General features: G+C 41.4%; 2 protein-coding genes and 1 long non-coding RNA gene across 3 annotated transcripts; 1 reads left to right on the forward strand and 2 right to left on the reverse strand.

Moving 5' to 3' along the window:
* Window positions 1-1,319: 1,319 nt before the first annotated feature.
* Window positions 1,320-3,503, forward strand: LOC142399371 (alpha-2-HS-glycoprotein-like). The gene is made up of 7 exons (XM_075483993.1): window positions 1,320-1,582; window positions 1,824-1,934; window positions 2,059-2,140; window positions 2,224-2,378; window positions 2,464-2,559; window positions 2,690-2,761; window positions 2,871-3,503. Exons 1-7 carry the CDS (start codon window positions 1,385-1,387, stop codon window positions 3,291-3,293), a joined length of 1,137 nt encoding a protein of 378 aa, XP_075340108.1. The 5' UTR covers window positions 1,320-1,384; the 3' UTR covers window positions 3,294-3,503.
* LOC142399372 (uncharacterized) lies at window positions 3,352-7,711 on the reverse strand. Its single transcript, XR_012772866.1, has 3 exons — window positions 7,576-7,711; window positions 7,351-7,466; window positions 3,352-7,277 (listed from the first exon to the last, which is right to left on the reverse strand). It is a non-coding gene; the product is annotated as an uncharacterized LOC142399372 (long non-coding RNA).
* Window positions 7,712-10,048: 2,337 nt separating this feature from the next.
* Window positions 10,049-15,174, reverse strand: LOC142399373 (profilin-2-like). Its single transcript, XM_075483994.1, has 3 exons — window positions 14,846-15,174; window positions 13,911-14,103; window positions 10,049-12,007 (listed from the first exon to the last, which is right to left on the reverse strand). Exons 1-3 carry the CDS (start codon window positions 14,972-14,974, stop codon window positions 11,910-11,912), a joined length of 420 nt encoding a protein of 139 aa, XP_075340109.1. The 5' UTR covers window positions 14,975-15,174; the 3' UTR covers window positions 10,049-11,909.
* Window positions 15,175-15,573: the final 399 nt, after the last annotated feature.

The following is a 15,573-nucleotide window of genomic DNA, read 5'->3' on the forward strand; positions in this document are numbered from 1 at the left end:
AATCTTCTTTATAATGTTGCTTCAGCTTGTTGTTCATCCAGAGCTCTTAATCAACTTTGATTGGGTTATTGCGAAACTTCTTGATTATTTTCTTTTTCAGCCATTCTGTTGCAGATTTGCTGCTGTGTTTGTGATCATTGTCTTGTTGCACGACCCAGTTTCTGCCAAGCGTTAGTTGTCAGACAAATGGCCTCACATTTGACTCAAGAATACTTTGATATACATTTCCTGTGGCTGCAAAACCAGCCCGAAATCATCACCCCTCCACCACTTGATTTAAAGTTTATAATAGGGGTTTGTGCTCATATGCTGTGTTTGGTTTTCTCAAAACGTGGTGCTGTGCATTATGACCAAACATCTCCACTTTGGTCTTATCTTATCCTATCTGATGCAGCTTTTCCAACCTAAGCAGTGCTGCCATGTTCTTTCCAGAGATGAGAGGCTTTTTCCTGCAACCCTTCTAAACAAGCCATAGAATTTTTTTTTATCTTCTAATTGTAGTCTCCATAACTTTAGCATTTAACATGCTAACCAAGGCCTCTAGAGTCTGAGATGTAGCTCTTTGTGTTTTGCAGTTTTTCTGAGCATTAAACAGTCTGACCTTGAGGTGAACTTGCTAGGATGTCCACTCTTGGGATGATTGACAACTGTCTTGAATGTTTTCAACTTGTGAAAAAATCTTTCTTTTACCTTTTAAAAGTCATGTTTGTGGGCTTTTAAGCTTGCTAATTTGACAAACATAGGAATTTTCCTCAGAATAAACTCATCTGTATCTCTGTTTGGAGTCTGGTCCTGACCTGGAATGACACTGGAATATTGTGCAGGTGGTCTTATACAAAACAAACATGTTAGCAGCAGCAGTGAGTATCTATGTCCCTCAAAAATACCCCCCAAAGATAAACATCCTCTTTTCTAAATAGTCATTGAGTAAGTCCCCGAATCCCTGCTGGCAGTGAGGCTTCAGCTTTGTAGTTCTCCACTCAGTCTGACATCTGTGGGGGGAAACAGCTGGTTACGCAATAAGAGTGTTTAAACATGAAAGTCCTTGCTAGAGTGTGTACAATTTAAAAGAGGTTCATACCAGATCAGTTATTAGAAGAAAAATGTTGATGGCAGTTCTAGACGTCTCATGTAACAATTGATGGCCATTGATTTAAACTAGATGCTAGACCTTGTTTCCATTTGTTTTGGCTGCGCTTCTATTCCAGAGTGCAACTCACATGTGGCGCAGGAGTCAGGAGGGGGGGATTGTGGTGTTTAACTTGGCTCTGTTTTCATGTTTGAAGTCCAGGATAAATACACCTCTGGCTTGAGCAGTTCTGACCTCTTTTTCTGACTATTATCTGCTTGGCTGTACTGGGACCGTGTCGCACCTCATACAAGAATGAATCTCCTTGGTATTACTGTGGTTCTAGGACTAGTGATGGTGACATGGGCTCAGGTGAAGGAGCTGCGACCTCCGTGTGACTCCCCTGAAGTAGAGGAGGCTGCCTTGGTGGCTCGGGATTACCTCAATGCTCAGCACACTCATTTCTACAAGTATGCACTGAACAGAATTGAAGAAATCAAGATCCGTCCTGCAGTAAGTCAGCAGATGAAGAAGCTTTTTTTATAGCCAGCCTTCTTGCTTAATGTCCTATACTGTCAGTGGTCCAGGTAAAAAATATTCTATCTATTTGCACATGTAAACAGGTGGTGTTGATAGCTAAAATATTTTCAGTACAGTACAAGAACAGTACAAGAATCAACATGTCAAAAATAAGTTTTGTGAGTTTTTCTACCTGTCTTTTTAATTAGAATGTGATATCTTTTTACTCCTCTAGCTTGATGGAAACAACACATATATCCTGGACATTGAGTTGCTGGAGACAGACTGTCACGTTTTGGACCCCACTCCTGTTGCTAACTGCACAGTCAGGCCCAAAGTATTGACGGTAAGACTGCATACCATTAGTACACACATGTTCTCATAAATGAGCTATATTAATTCATCCAATGTAAGGTCACAACACACCAACTTTAATTGCTTTACTTGACTGATTCACTGTCCTTGTGCAGGCAATAGAAGGAGATTGTGAGGTGGTGCTGGAGAGGGTTGCTGGCGTTCTGACTGTCACAGCATTCAAGTGTAAAACAGAAGGTAAAAGTTAGCTATCACATATGACATAAGACAACTGTTTCTTTACGTACAAAAACCTGCATGTGTCTGTTCTTGGATGATAGAGTCAACAGAGGACATGTGCATTGGCTGCTCCACTCTGCTTCCCTTGAATCACACAGCAGCGCTGGAGTTTGTCCAAGCTTCTCTGACCAAGCTCAACAACAGGACCGAAAATATAACATACACCATTCTGGAGGTTGGAAGGATGTCCTCAAAGGTGAGCCTGAGCATATTTGGGTACATTTTTCCTGGATGTCATAAAACCACCTGTGGTCCATCAATTCGTTGCAATATTTTTTCAGATTGTGACTGGCGGGCCAAGGTATGCAGCAGAGTATATTGTCATTGAGGCCAACTGCATCAATGACACCTGCGTGCCACTGAATGACATCATGGCTGTACGTAAAAATGAAAAATAACAAAAACACTTTTAGTCGAATGTATTGTAGGATGATTTAAACATTTAAACATATTGGTCAACAGATTTCTCATTGCAATAGTGAACAAAGGCATTCTTTTCTCCAACAGGCACGTGGAATCTGTTCCGCAGAGGGCTTGGACATTGATCCAACAGTAGACTGCAAGATGTTTTCAACTCTGGTAAACTATATTTAACATCTTCCCATGTCTAATTACCTAAAAAAAAAAAAAAAAAAAAAAAAAAAAAAAAAATCACAAGACATTTTCTATCTTGTTTTGTTTTTTTCAGATGCCCCTTTTAGATGCCAACAGCACTGCAGCTGCAGAGCCTGCATTGCCACCACTATTTCACATTCACTTGGGCAGTTTGTCACCAAAGCACGGTCTGAGACACCACAAACTCACTGCTCTCCATGACCCTCTGGTGAGTGGCCTTTTGTCTGCAGAATCTGCAGAGTCAGCAGAAGTTGTGCCTGTAGCCCCTGCTGTGACATTGGCTGCTGCGTCCGCTGATCCCGCTCCAACTGCTGCGCCCGCTGATCCCGCTCCAACTGCTGCAGATTCTTCCTCAGCTTCAGATGCCTCAGCCAGCGCCGAGGTTCCTCTTACCGTGGTCAAGAGAGAATTACCAGCCTCATTAGTAGCCGATGTAGCTAAAACAGATCCTGCGTCTCTTGTGCAACTGTGTCCAGGAAGGATCAGATTTTTCTGAGCATTCAGGCCCCAAAGACTCAATTTTCTTCCTTCAGCTACACAAGTTATGCAGTAACTGATGCATGAGTATGTGCTGTGGTATACGTAATGCAAAACACTTAAGGAATATTAGGTCGAAATTGTGTAATCATAAAATTTCATCCTGAAATGACTAGAAAATAGATAAAGATGAGTCTAAAGCTGTTGAATAAATGTCAAGTCAAGTGGTGTTTACTTTGCAATTTCATGAAAAAGGCATCAAAACAGTACAGTTCAAAGATAACAGAGTTTAATGAGGGCGCTCAACCTGTGTACCATTTAAACAAGTGCTGTTTGTTGATTGTGTCGACTCCTGGAAATAACAGGTCTGTGAACCCAATGACATTTGATACACTGGGGGCGGGGGAGTATATACACAGAAATGTTCAAGGTAGTTCAATATTTCTTAGAGAAACATTGCTTACAAAAGGTCTTTTAGAGTATACAATACTTTGAGATCTAGAGGTTTCGCGCATCAACGGTAGTGTGAATTAATGGACAAATTCAAAGGTCCATTTACACAAATGGGTCAATGTTCAGGTAGTTCCATTTCATGGTGGCACTACACAATACACATTTCATGAAGGGTGTCTACAAAGCAGAATTAAAAAATGAACAACTACCAAATATGAGTTACATTTGAAAGTCAAAAGAAAAAAAAAAAAAAAAAAAATCCAACCACAGAACCACCAAGCAAGGATAGTCTTCAAAACGTTTATTCATAAACTCATTTCTCCTTTTGATTTCCATGTTCCGTATGGAGGGGCCTGTTCATTCCTGTAAGAAAGATTATACATGTTAGCCCAGAAGACTGGCTTAGAATTTTCCATTTATAAAACAATACCATACCATTTTCTGGCTGGTCAGAGCTCCATTGTTGAAACACCTTTCCAGGAATATGAGGTGGAAACTTTTGTACAGAGTCTGTGGGTTTCAGAGATTTCCTGAGGTCTTCAAAGGGTGGTTGGGCCTCAGGCTTTAAATGTGCAGCACTAAAAGATTGTTCAGAGGGCAAATACATATAACGGGGTTCATCTGTGGAAGTAGAGAACGATGGCAAACCTGATTCATCAAGCCTCTGCATGTAGTTGGCATTACCAAGTAAGGGAATGGAGATTCCTTCACCTAGCCATTTGATCTGTTGGTCTTTTTCCTGTAGAGGTTTCAGATTCTGAGGGTTAGTATGCCTTCCAAGATTTACCATTTCAGAGTTTGCAGTATGAACCAGGTCTCTAAGAGGTACTGGGGAATCAGTGAAACTGTTGCGCTCCCTACCTGGTGGACCATACGGTAGCAGGAGATAACGTTGCGATTCAGAATGAGAGCTCTGAGTCTGTTCGTGTTTGCTTGAGTTTAAGCCAGTCTCAAATTCCTGTGAGTCGTTATGGGCAACAGAATCATTATGAGTGGGCCCTGGAGCATCTTGGGGCATGTGGTAAGAGAAAAAATTGTTAATTTCCCCTTTATAGTCACTGAATCTTTTGTTAATAGACTGATGCTCATTAGCTCCACGTTTACTTTGCTGCTCTGATGTACGTTGGTTGGACATTTGCTGGTTGTTTTGTTTGGGGAACCGAATGTTATATGGCTCATATTGTACGACTGGCTTTTCACCTGAAGCCCAAAGTTGAGATGGATTACCGTCAGCTGCAGATTTGGCTTGTTGCATGTTTAGCAGCTCAAGATATTGTGGCATATATGAAAAATGGGGATGGGAGTCCGTAAGAGAATAAGGGTAAACTGGTATTTGCAGATTCGCAGTATTGCTGGGTTCAATTCCAGGTGGTGCAGCAGGGTTGCCATCTTGTGGTTGGATATATGGTTGCTCTTTATCTGCTGCTAGAGGGAGCAGAGGTGTAGTTTGCACAGAGGTGCGGGCTGTAGCAGTTTGCAGTGTTGCTGCCTCAGTAAGCTTTTGAAGTATGGGAGCAAATTCCAGGCCATTTCCAAAGTCATATGACACTGAAGAGAGAAATGGCAGACCAGGATAAAACTGAGGTGCATCTTTATCAAATCCAGTAGGAACAAAATGGAAATGTTGATGAAAAGCTATTTGTAGACAGCAATTAGAAAATCCAGAGGGGCAAAAATGAGGGCAATACACAGAGGGCATGTGTGGTGAACTTGGCTGAGGGACTAGGGGAATACCAACATTACCAGTTTGTGTATTGAGAGAGTCTGTTTTTTTTTGGTCATTTGCTAGAGCAGAAACCTGTTGCTGCACAGTGGAAGCAGGGGGCAAATACTGGGACTGCTGCGAGTAGTAGAACAGGTTAAAGGGGTTGTGCATCTGGCTCTGTGGAGGTTTGATAGTTTGAGGCTGAGAACTTTGCCCTGGATTTTCCACGGGAGTTCCAACATTTGTTCCAGTACCAGGTATCGGATATAGTTGACAAGGCTGGTAAACCTGTCCCTGAATACTTTCACTAGCCGGTACTGGGGCTGCAGTTGGCATGTTTCCCACCAGTTGAGAATACAAACACATTTGCTGGTGAAACTGGTCCTGATGGGCTTCAGGCTGTGCTGGTTGAGGAGCAGAGGGCTTTGAAACCTGCTGAGTTCCAGGCTTTGGTTGGGGATAAGATGGCTGTTGTACGTGGCTTTCAAGAACCTCAAGCTGTGATGGCCAAGAAACACTAACAGGTTTCACAGTAGGTTTTGCTTCAGTGAATGTGTGATGAGCGTGGAACTGCTGGTACATTTGGGCCCAAGGGAATTCAGGCCGTTGTCCCTGAGGATCAACAGTGGGCTTTGTTGGTAGCTGAGTTCCAGGATTTTGCTGTTGGTAGACTGACTGCTGTACTTGGCTTGTATGGATTGCAGGTTTTGGGGTTGGCTTTGGTCTGCTATAGAACGGGGGAAATGACTGGTGTACTTGGCCTTGAGAGGTCCCAGGTTTTAATGGCTGAGGGACACCAGCTGGTTTTGGGGTTGGCTTTGGTTGGTTGTAGAACGGGAAGAAGGTCTCGTATCCCCCTCCCGGAGAGGTTCCAGGAGTTAATGGCCGAGGGACACCAGCTGGTTTTGGGGTTGGCTTTGGTTGGTTGTAGAACGGGAAGAATGTCTCGTATCCCCCTCCCTGAGGGGTTCCAGGTTTTAATGGCTGAGGGACACTAGCTGGTTTTGGGGTTGGCTTTGGTTGGTTGTAGAACGGGAAGAATGTCTGGTATCCCCCTCCCTGAGGGGTTCCAGGTTTTGGTGGCTGAGAAACAGTGGGTTTTGAGGCCGACTGCTGTAGGCCATAGAAGATGTAGAATGGCTGGTAGAAGTCACCACGAGGGTTCTCAGAAAGTGTGGGATGCGAAAGCCCTGGTTTCTCTGGTTCCATTTCAAAACACAGTGGATGAAGATTGTGAGCTTGAGATGCTGGGGGCTGTGTGCAAAAGAGAAATGGGTGACGCGGTCCCTCTTTATCCTTTGGCTGGCTTGCAGGTGGTTTCTGAAGAAACCCAGGTTGAAGACTCAATGGATTTTGATGCAAATGGTCTTCACGTTTACCTGCTGGTGATTGCGTGACAGGTGGTTGTGTAGAGGGTGCTTCAGGCAAAGGTGAATGAAATGGAAAAGAGTAGAAACTTTGCTCTGTTCTTTTGTCCGTAGTTTGACTAACTGGAGATGTAGGACTCATTGGTTGTGCAGTAGAAACACTGTCTGGACTTGCAAGGTGACCATAAAGGAAATTTTGGAAGAAAGGATTGTAAGGAAACTTAGAATGACCAACTTCCTTTGGCACCTGACCCTGTTTGTCAGGAATCTGTGGGTACATTGGAAACCCTGGAACCTGGGGAGCAGTTTGATCTGGAGCACGAGTTAAAGTGGAATCCGATGTAGCGGTGGAATACAACCCCTTGCTAGAAGTTTCAGTTTGCATTTGAAAACCCTTGCCAGGTTCAGCCGATAAAAGCGAGGGACATGAAATTTTTGTTTGTCCTTCTGCAGCCAGTTCAAGGGTGTACAGTCCGTCCTGTCAATAAATGGATAGATTAGAAAGATTTTCCCTGTTTTGGGAGGTGGTTAAAATTCATTTTAAACTGTACCTTCTTCTCCAGGCATGGTGTATAGTGCACAGAGATTACCACACCTTCAGGATGTTCCACTATACCGAACACACATCTCTGTGAGGCCTTCAATAATGGCTCCCAATTTCCATTCACTGTGAATAAACTTAAAATGTAGTCATTCTATTCATCTCAACAATGAATCATCAAGATGTTTAACCAACATGATCTAAACAAGGACTAAAGAGAAAGGCAAACACTTACCCTTTACTTTGATTTTAGAGGCAGAGTTTGTCCATTCTATTTTCACAACCATGCCCCCAGCATGGCAGGTGACCATCGGAGGGTTCGGTGACAGGTGTCTCATCAATGGACATGACATCCTCACTGGAAGCCCCCACCAACGTAATGGAAGAACGTAGCTTTCCTCCTAGAGCCAGCGACAATGATGTAGTGTGATAAGAAAACACTCTGCATGCATGATTCAGATGTGCAGCGTGTTCAAAACAAGGGGACCCAACCTCAAGGATGACAAAGCAACCATCATAAGGTGCAATTAAGACCAAATCTGTACGAGTCGACCTGATGGTGTAACCACAGCTTGAAGGCAACTTTGACAGAGACAGGGGAGACAAATGACCTCCTGGAGAATTAAGATGGAGGATCATGAAAACATCCACATGAAACTACTTTGTGCATCCTTCACTTGTTTATAAATGAGTGATTAACAGAGGACTATATGGGGAAAGGGACACTTACCCCTCTCCACAAAGAGGAGAGATGCAGGGGTAGAAGTAGCATGGTGAACAAGAAGCTTCATGGAATCTCCTGTGCATTCAACCCTTGGATCCAATTTAAGGACATGTTCTATCGCTGCAATGCCTGGCTTCTGCTCATCACCTTGTCCATTCAGCTGCTTGTTGTGCCACCAGCCTTAATTTAAAAAAAAAAAAAATAGTTTAACACACATTTAAGTAGGTAGGTATGTAGTGGTCATCCAACTGCTCCAACACCAGTGCACACAGATTTAATTACAAACAAAATACTATCCATGTATGAGGCTTCATAGAAGTCCTCAACTTTATAAGTTCAGCCCTACTTACCCATATCTGCTTGGTAATCCGTTTCAAAATCCAGTATGTCACCCGTGGTATTTGTTCCATTGAGTTTAGCATCTTGTTGCAAGCTTTGTCCAATTAAGAGTCTTCCATGGTGCCGATGGCTTTTTTCAGTTTGACTTTGAGTATGCATGGAGTTCTCTCTTAATTCATCCAGAGCCTTTAGCCTGGTCGGTTTTGTACAGTGGCAAAGTGATGTCAGAAACACTAAAAGTCCTAAACACAGTAAAATTATACTGCCCCTGCTCTCTCTACACGCCATTAGAGCAAAGAAAATGAACTGCAAACAGGCAAGTAGCCTCAGCAGTGTCCCACAAAAGTTCAAGACTATTCCTTGTGCATAGGTTTAAACCTGAGTGTCCTCACTCTGGGCCTAATTATGGCTAATGAGGCACCTGAGGACAACAGGTGCTGACAATAAGGCTGTTAAGGTCAGGCTGAAACACCTTTTGGCAGTGGTACTCAGTTTGCATAAGATAAATGTTTAACAGTACAACTGTTATCCAAAGGTTTATCTGAACACAAGCTCAGTGTTTCAGAACTGATTGTAAGATTTTTCTTATGTGCTGTGGATGAAGGGGGAAAAAAAAGGCTAATGCAGTCTAATCCCAACACTAACTTGATGCATGGACATTATTATATATATGAATTAATATATTATAATAATAATTATATATATATATATATATATATATATATATATATATATATTATACACAAACGTAAACGTTTGTGAATTTTAAGGTTTTAACAATGAGCAGAAAAGTGGTCAGCAAGTTTTAAGACACTAACATACAAACACTGCTGAACACTTTTTTAGTTTCAGCTAGCATATAAGGCTTCCAAAAATACAGAATGTGATAACTACTGTGGGGGGAAGGCGCCTACATTGATGCACATTACATCCAAGATATTTTCATTGTAGTTAGAGGAATAGTGTATTTTTCTCCTTTTTTGAAGAATAAATATCATACAGTTTGTAAAAGTGGGAGCCAGCAGACGCACAACATGGATGAAAAAAAAAAAACTTTTTTTTTTTTTAAAAAGGCACAGACTTTGATGTACAGGGTCTGGTTGGATAAAAGTTTAATGTTGAACCAGTTAATCCTTTTAGTCTGCATAAACATGTCTTTCCCACAGTCCCATCAAGAGCTTGCTTAAAGGACAGAAACAAACATTTTTTTTATACTTAAATCTTAATCAAATGCTGGACAGAGGTGTGTTTCATTACATTCGTTCTTAGCCCAAAAGCCTTTTAGGCTTAACTTTGAAACAATTCCGACTTTTGCAGTCATGTGGAGTTCTACAAACCGAGTGTAGGCCAAGGCCCATCTGAGCAATTCCATCCTTCACAGACGAGCAGCAGCTTATAATAATAAAAAATAATAATAAAGTGTTTATTTCGTTGAGCAGTAAAACATTTTGATAAGCCATTTATTTCTAGGATTGAGAAACAAAATGACAGATCCTCACGACATAATACAAATGTAGATATTGTGTGCAAGAACTCACAGGCTGCAATGGCTTAAAGTGAAGTCAGTTGCTACGTTCCATTTCTGATGCACTGCATCACAAACTTAAGACTCACAACACCACAGACAGGACATACCAGCGTCACCTCTGGTTGGAATAACTTTTATTTGATCCGTCTGTAAACAAGTCATCTCAATTCATGGCAAATAGATTTTGTGGCAGAAATTTCCAACTCAAAAGACGGACAAAATATTTTTAGTTTGCTTTTTTTTGTTTTGTTTTTCAGTTTAATTCCATACATATTCCACCAAGTCTGGAGATTACAGATGCCAAAATATCCCTTAGGAAAGTGCCATTAAAAGTCATTTCTTGCTGGGACAGCAGATAAAAATCCAACTAACAGATGAGACATTGGTTTTATGGCACAGAATACAGTAATTCTCAAGATTTTCACAACTTACAAATGTTCTTATTCCAACCAACACCATTTTCAATACATTTAGTGTACACAGCACTTGTTTTCTTTAATATACTAAGTACCATACTATGACAATTTGAATACATTTAATGACTAAAGCACAAGGCAAATAATTCCAAGATGTTGGAGCCTAGCAGCCTCAGTTTACAGTCAAAATGCATTCATACTGTAATAAAATGACATTGCCATTTCATTGGTTAATGAACATGAAGTTAGCAACAAAATAGTGAAGACAAGTTTAGTGTTGAAGTCTAAAGAAGCAGTTACATGTTTTAGTCACCTAAAGTTTTCTTAGTAACTTGTAGTCAACAGGTGATACCAACAATCATTCAGCTGAAGTAACTTTGATAACCCTCTTCTACTGAAAATTGGTCCAAATGGGAGGGTAGTGTGTAGTGATTTACAGCTAAATTTACAGATAGCAAAAGATGACCAGCACATCTCAGTTGTCAAGAGGTGGAATGTCCATAGACTCCAAGATGTGATGACGTTTGACAGTCTCAGTAATGCTGACAGTACATTACACTCACAACAGCCCAACACCACATCATTAACTTATGACCACATTCAGGTACGACAACAAAATTTTGTGGAGGCTAAAGGGAAACTGTGACTGTGGGCGCCCAATTAGTACACACATACAGGACTTTGTTGTTGCTTTAATGGGTGTTAGAGCATTGGAGGTGGATGCATATGAGAAGATGGTTTTGGCTGGAATAAAGGGGCAAAAACTAAAGGAATAGGGCTAGGATTTATATGGTTGAGAATTGCATGCATGCAACCTTTTAATGTGCACATGCTGATTTTAAGAAAAAAAACAAAAGAAAAAGAAATCGAGACGTGATCTTATAAGTAATGCTCAAGAAGACATAACTATATCCGTCACCAGCATTACATGGGTTCTTCCTCTTGGAATACAAGCCAACTTGCAATCGATTTTCAGATTTATTCAATTAACATCTCAAGGAACACTTGAACCCCAACTGTGGTGCCAAAAGCGTGAGCAGTACAATGTTTAAGTGGGAAAGGCAAAGAAAAAAAAAAAAAAAAAAAAAAAAAGTAGTGAAGCAAAGAGAGCCTGGAAATTATAGCCGACTGGGTAAGAAGTAGCACTATATGCCACCTAATCCTGGAAGTACTGTCAACACAACATGGTGAGTGGGAGTGGGCTGCTGAGTTGACAAATGGATAGTGAGGTTGCTCAAGATCCAAAATTTCTTTAGGTGCACAGCCAATGTATGTGTTGTTTAGTTAAGATTTCCACCTGGGACTACCTCCTTTCCCATGACTAAAACACACACACAAAGAAGAAAAAAAAAAAAAAAAAAAAAAGAAGGATGAACAAAACAAAACTGAGGAGCCTCCCCCCTGCAGGGTGAAGGAGGAACAAAGGTGACACAGTATCTTACCACTCTTTATTGCTATTAAAAGGTTTCCACGACAGTTGACTGCTTGAAGGGGAAATCTTAACAGCAATATGTTTCTCTTCTTTTTGTCCCTCAATTTTTTTCTAAGTGAGCTTGAAAATATTAAAATCCTGAACCCCTCAAGTATTTTGCCATCGTGAAAGCTTTCTTATTCAACCCGCCTCCATGGACCCCTTCTTTGCCCATCACAAGAACCAAAACTGAAAGAGAAGAGATAGAAAAAAAACAGGACAGTTAAGCAAAGTAAAAAGGCAAAGTGAAGCATGCTAAGCAGGAACTGTATAGTTATGGAATATTCAACTGTGCACAACATAGGAGTAAATATCTGTTTGCTACAATACAAATTGCCTAATTGACACAATTGTAGCACCCACATATTTCACCTTGGAAACCTTGACTCAAAGAAAGTCCCATTTACCATTTAGGCTTGTTCAAACATGAAGATAAATTAAGATGCGACAGTAAAAGACAATATAGACTAAGCTGCACTGCAAAGCATCTAAATGGGCCTGATGGTAAAAGGTCAATGGCTGTTCCACTGGTGCATGTTGAAGCCCAACATGCAGAGCATTAATAACAATTTAAAGCTAGAAAAAGTTTGAAGTTCCAAAGAAGATTTGATTTTTAATTGCCGTGTTCCACATGAAAAATTTGGATACACATTTCGTGAGAGCAACATTTTTCTTTATGTTAAGTGAGAACCGAGAGTCTGCCGGAGATTTATTTTCCATTTGCATTATTAAACGCCGAAGGGAAACACTGGCCTGCACTGAAGAAGAGTGGAACCTCGGTTTTAGTGATCAATCCGTCCGAAAAAGTCTGACAAAATCCGAATGTACAAAAACTGAAGCAATATTTCCCATAAGAAATAATGTAAATCCAATTAATCCGTTCCAGACACCCACACCTTTATCAAAGCGCTGGCACTCGTAACTTTCTTTGGCCCCATGGTGGCTTATTTAGCAGTCACACTTAATAAAGAAGCACAAAAAACAATGGTTTATTACGAAATGTTTCGGATGAACGCGCTCACTCAACGAGAAACAAAGGCAGACTGAGTCACAAACGCACGGGATGCTCTGTGTGGGTGCTCGCTTCCGGGAAATGAGCGGCTGACGAGTTTGGTACGGACCATTTTCAACTGTACGAAAAGCGAGCGGATGTACAAAAATTGGGGCATACGAAAACCGAGTTTTGACTGTACATGTATAGCATTTTCTGTAGAGCCGCCATCTTTGAGCTTTGCCTAAAATCATGTTAGGTTGTTTGATTTACATGCCATCTCACTGCTGCTTACATGAAGATAACTACGCAAGAGTAACAAAGCTGGAGCCACCATAAGTTAGCTCTTTTGCTTTCAAACCTAAAGAAAACTTATTTAATTTGATAATTCATCCTAACGATTGCCAAAGTAGTATTTAAGTCTGTGCTAATCAGCAACCACTATGATTGTCCTCTCACATTAGAGAAGTCCTTATCCTGGCCGTCTTTTACCAGGTTGGGGATCTATGGAGTGCATGACTCGTGGATAAATCTGTAATAGAATAACTGCTAGTTATAAACTACGTGTTAGCATTCCCAAACGACTGTCATGTGCATACAACAGGTACAGCTGTGTTTCATTCAAGCTTCTTAGTTAAGTCAGTGACAAACAAGTTTAGTTTCTAATCCAATTTTTTTATTTATTTTTCCCCAACAGCACTTTGACATCACAGCACCTGGTGTTCACGCATACCGTCAGACACCGCTACATCAGTGAAATCCTGCAAGAAGCAATCTGTCAGAGGACCTGCTGGGGAAGCCGTGTGACCTCAAGTGCTGCAGGGACCAGGCCCCCAGTGCTTCATAGCACTGATGTTGGCAACTGAAAGAGGGGCCACATGGCTGAAGGCGGTGGGCTAAAAGCAAACCCTGGACAACTGGATGTCTGATTAATAGTGGTCTCCAAAATTTGCTTGCTATTTTCGAGTTTACATGTTTTTCTAGTTCAATTACCTGCTCTTCAACACATCGTTACAACTATGTACAGTAAAAAAGGGAAAACAAGTTAAAAAAATAAAAATAAAAATTCTTGACCTAGACTGTTAAACATCAGACCTTTACCTTTCTCAGCTTTCCCCAAAGAAACATTGTATGTAGGTTCTCCTCCTTGGCTCTTTGTCCTGATGTCCATTGTCCAGTCCCCATCATCACCGAGGCTGTCTCTAAGGACAGAACATTTCTTTGAGCCCAGAGTGAGACCGCTGGTGTAAAAGGTCTCTCTGTCCTTACCGACAAGGACATCTATTTCCTGAGACTGAAAGATAGAAAACACAAAGCAACGAGATTTAGGCCGCGTCGGAATTTTGGATGCATCCAACACTCAGATTACACAGCGTCGGGTCCATGAAGGATATCAACACAACAAACTGGTGCAGGAATGAGAGCTTGGAAGGCTTGCATGCAACGAATAACGGAAGTAATGTGACGTCTATGCACCGAACAGGCTTTCATGCCAAGCCAATCAATGGATTAAAAAAGAAAATGTATTCCTCTAAAACAAACGTTGGTGTATGAATTCGGATATAGAGCACGAACGTTGGAAAAAAAAAAACGGGTTTCTTGAAGGCTGACAAAACGTCCGTCAGAGCCGGCAAAGCTGCAGCTTATCATTAGCTGTTGAAGCCGCTGTGCACACAAAGCATGCACACTCTACTGTCACTCTACTCACTGGTTTTTAATTAACATAGCTAATTATTTTAGCAGCGTCTTCATATTTTGGTGCTTGCCCGCCTGTGGGAAGTAATTTGAGTCCGTGCAAGCGACAAAAATCGAAGCATTATCCACACGAGGTCTAAGCCCAAAACGTTTCCTTAGCAGGAAAAAGCCAATACAGGCCTCCCACCAATAAGCTAGTTAGCACACTAAGCTAGCGTAGTAACATTAGCTTGCTGGTCATTTAGACCCGGCGAGGTTTGAGCGTTGTACAGTCTGGAGATGCATATCACGGTCTATCAATAAACCTGTTTAATTCATATTGCCTCGTTTTCACTCCTTACCGTGATATTGTTGAACGTACCACCGGGATGCGCTGCCCAGACATATTTGGCGTCCACATACCCAACAATGGCGCTATCCTGACAGCTGCCATCGGCCATCAGGTTGTCCACGTAGCTTTGCCAAGACATACTCAAGAAATTGATCCTGTATATTTTTTTTAAAAAAAAACTACAGTTCGGGGGTTGAGGGTGCCAAAAAAGATGCAGCCAGGACGAAAAAATTACACACGAATTTAGAATCTCCAATCTAACCCACACTTCGACGTTAACCAACGGGAAGGCTGGGGCAGCACAGACAGCCAGAGCAGTGAGGCGGCGGCTGGGTGTAGTCCGTATCAGATCACTCCGCACAATGAGCTCCCCTCAGCTTTTATGGAAGCACGCGGCGGAATAAAGAGGGCCTTACCACCTCAGAGTAGAGTCGTGTCTGAAAAGCGAGTTATACTTTAAGGCTAAATTAGATGCACACATTTATTTGGTTCACTCATTCTATTTTCACACCAGACACAGTTTAACGTTATAGTCAGTGCACACATAAATCATTATCCCCTGTGGTGCAAGTGTTTGGATATCAAACTTACTGTTCTACATTTAGAAAATTGCAACGTAAAATATGTTGACAAATAGTTGAAGCCTGCTCTCCTTGATGGTTCCTAAACCTATGTCCACTACAGTATGTAGAAATTTTTGTTATACTGAAAGAAACTCATTTGCAGTTTTCTTTGTTT

This window comes from Odontesthes bonariensis, chromosome 14 (genome assembly GCF_027942865.1).
Source record: "Odontesthes bonariensis isolate fOdoBon6 chromosome 14, fOdoBon6.hap1, whole genome shotgun sequence".
Taxonomy (NCBI): domain Eukaryota; kingdom Metazoa; phylum Chordata; class Actinopteri; order Atheriniformes; family Atherinopsidae; genus Odontesthes; species Odontesthes bonariensis.